The 3,046-nt window shown below is 42.7% G+C and overlaps 1 protein-coding gene across 1 annotated transcript; it reads left to right on the top strand.

Annotated features, from left to right (window-relative positions):
- The first annotated feature begins 937 nt into the window (after positions 1-937).
- LOC113528022 (dexamethasone-induced Ras-related protein 1) lies at positions 938-2,720 on the top strand. Its single transcript, XM_026916252.3, has 2 exons — positions 938-1,311; positions 1,796-2,720. Exons 1-2 carry the CDS (start codon positions 1,041-1,043, stop codon positions 2,314-2,316), a joined length of 792 nt encoding a protein of 263 aa, XP_026772053.1. The 5' UTR covers positions 938-1,040; the 3' UTR covers positions 2,317-2,720.
- Positions 2,721-3,046: the final 326 nt, after the last annotated feature.

Below are 3,046 nucleotides of genomic sequence, written 5' to 3'. Positions count from 1 at the left end.
GTAATCTGCAGTTAAACTGAAGAAAACAAACGTACTCAGTGTGTGTTTGTGTGTGTGTGTGTTGTTGCAGTTATAAGCGTCACAAAGAAGTTAATAAATCCGTGTTTGAGAAGTGTGCGGCGTTGGAAAAAAATCCATCTAGTCACCACGTGTTTCACTTCATGCATCAGTGTGCATTGGTGCACAGTTTGGCTAAGCAGCGCTTGTGTATGAATCATTAAGCGCGTGCGGCAGCTGATGAACCATGCTGTGACGTCACTGTTCAAATATCAGTCCCTTAACCTGTTGCGGTTGAACCAGCAATTATCTGGAAACTAGGTCGATTTCTGTTATGTTTTACCTCTAGCATCACATGACCATGTCAGGGTTTTAGCTACTACCACCTTTTTTTTTTTTTGTAAACACATCACCACATTTTGCATTTGAGAGATTTACAGTGAACAGGGTTAATGCTGGGCTTATCGTCTCCAGACTTTTTATACACACTAATTTATTAAATATTAAAAAACGCAATTCGTCTACTAAAGCTTCCTCTGGCTGCTGGGCATCCAAATGTAATGTAACTAAATTCACTTAGTTTCTCCTTCCTCTCTCTCAACATTTATAAACACAGCTCAGGTAAAGTGTCATAATGTTTCTGTTTTACTGATTTATTAACGGTGTCTCCGTGGAATCACTGCAATGAACATAAATAATAAATAAAACATAAATAAATAAAATCTTTGTCATTTTACATCGCATTTTTCCATTTTGCATTTATAAGAGTGCAAAAAGCTGCACATAGCTGATTATCTATTTACCTTCCTTAGGACACACACACACACACACACACACACACACACACACACGCGCGCGCGTTTTAAGTCCGGCTGCGCTGCGTCATTGATGAGGTAAAAGGAGGCGTAGTCGCGCGCTGGTGCTATAAACGCGCCCCGGCTCCAGGGGCTCAGCACAGAGAAACCTGACCCGCGTGTAGACTTGTTTCAACCCTTCCTGAGGACTAACTGATAACCGCTTGCGTTTGAGCACCTGCAGAAGTCATGATTAAGAAAATGTCTCCGTCCGAGCATGACTTCGACATCCCAGCTAAGAACTGCCACCGCATGGTCGTGCTCGGATCCACCAAAGTGGGCAAGACGGCGATCATCTCTCGCTTCCTGAACGAGCGCTTTGATGATCAGTACACGCCGACCATCGAGGACTTCCACCGCAAGTTCTACAGCATCCGCGGAGACGTCTATCAGCTGGACATCCTGGACACGTCCGGAAACCACCCGTTCCCTGCCATGAGGAGGCTCTCCATCCTGACAGGTGAGATCTCAGTCTGCCTGATCACTAACGGGCCAAGTTAACAGCTGCATGTCACTGAATTCTTCTTCTTCTTATTATTATTATTATTATTATTATTATAAAAAAGTTAAAATGATATATAGAGTAAATTATACTAAATAGCATTTACAAAAAGTTCTCTACCTATTACCAAAATATTAAATTTGGTTCTTACCTTTAGCTTGTAAATAATTGTTCCAGCCCCCACTGACCCCATCCCCTTGTTAAACACCTAAAGATGGTTGATTTAGAATCGTAGAGTCTTGAGTTTTACGTTTACTTTCCAGACCCATGGAAGAACCCTGAATTAGTACAGCTCTGAGGAAAGGGAGGAAAAAGATCAGTATCTGTACATGCTGAAAGTGGATGGGGTCACTGTGCTTTCATAACAGACCACTTGCAGCTGTTGCATGAGAAGCCTGATGCGTGTGTATGATGACTAAAAGATTTTTCTCCACCCTTTCAGGTGATGTTTTCATCCTGGTGTTCAGCTTGGACAATCGAGCCTCTTTCCAGGAGGTGCAGCGACTCAAGAGGCAAATCTTTGAGACCAAGTCATGTCTAAAGACCAAGACGAAGGAGAGCGCAGATGTGCCACTGGTCATCTGTGGCAACAAGTGCGATCGTGAGTTCACTCGTGAGGTTTCAGACGACGAGATCGAGCGACTGGTGGCGGGGGACGAGCGCTGTGCCTACTTCGAGGTATCGGCCAAGCGCAACACCAATGTGGACATCATGTTTCACGCGCTCTTCACCATGGCTAAACTGCCCGACGAGATGAGCCCGGACCGGCACCGCAAGATCTCACTGCAATGTGGTGATGTGCTGCACAGAAAATCCCTGCGCAATCGTAAGTTCAAGGACGGCGGAGACGCGTACGGCATCGTGGCTCCCTTCGCAAGGCGGCCGAGTGTGCACAGCGATCTCATGTACATTAAGGAGAAAGCCTTACATCAAGGCACCAAGGATCGCTGTGTCATTTGCTAAACAGACTAATCGGACTCTGAATGTGAACACTCCAGAGGGGCACAACAGTACTAAAGGTCACGGTGACACCAGCACTTTGGGTTCTATCCCGCGATTCGTGAGACCCGTGCTTTCCGGGTTTGATCATGTGGTGGTGGTGGTGGTGCGAGCAAACAAGTTGGAGATTCTTCAACAAACCTGCTATAAGCATTTCGCCGAAAAGACTCTCCCGACCGACTAGTTCGCTGTGAAACTTGAGCACTTGTTTACAGTTTGCTAGAATATTTTATTTAAAAAAAAGAACGCAATGAACTTGAATGTCTGTGGCATTGTGAACAAAATACATGAATGTATATTTATTCTTCTATGTCAGCGTTTACTTTTGTTACAAAAAGGAAAAATAAAAGATGAATCAAATGTAAAAATCTCCCTTCTTCTATGTTCTTTTCATTTTGGTTAATTAGATCTAATTATTGTTTCATTGGTATTAGCAATAGGACACCCTTGAGCAAAAGAAGATATAAAAAGAGAAGGAAAGAATTAAGATTAAGAAAGAATATATTCATTGCTAATTATTAAAAGTAAGAAATAGTGAATCTTGATTTAAAGCATCAACCTTTCTAGCACAAGAAATCATAAAATTCACGTACAAAATGTCAATACTTGAATTTGGTTTACTCCTGAACTGCCTGTAGTTATTGTAGTGCACTACATAAGATATAAACCTGATTATTATATTCCCCATATACTC

Source organism: Pangasianodon hypophthalmus, chromosome 13 (assembly GCF_027358585.1).
Source record: "Pangasianodon hypophthalmus isolate fPanHyp1 chromosome 13, fPanHyp1.pri, whole genome shotgun sequence".
Lineage (NCBI taxonomy): Eukaryota > Metazoa > Chordata > Actinopteri > Siluriformes > Pangasiidae > Pangasianodon > Pangasianodon hypophthalmus.
Note: the sequence above shows the minus strand (reverse complement) of the source record. Positions and strands in the feature narration are given on the sequence as shown.

Bases quoted from the DNA above. Each gene is read 5' to 3' on its own strand.
- LOC113528022 (XM_026916252.3), top strand. From the start codon at position 1,041: ATGATTAAGAAAATGTCTCCGTCCGAGCATGACTTCGACATCCCAGCT. The intron at 1,312-1,795 runs GTGAGATCTCAG...CCACCCTTTCAG, and splicing joins GAGGCTCTCCATCCTGACAG to GTGATGTTTTCATCCTGGTG.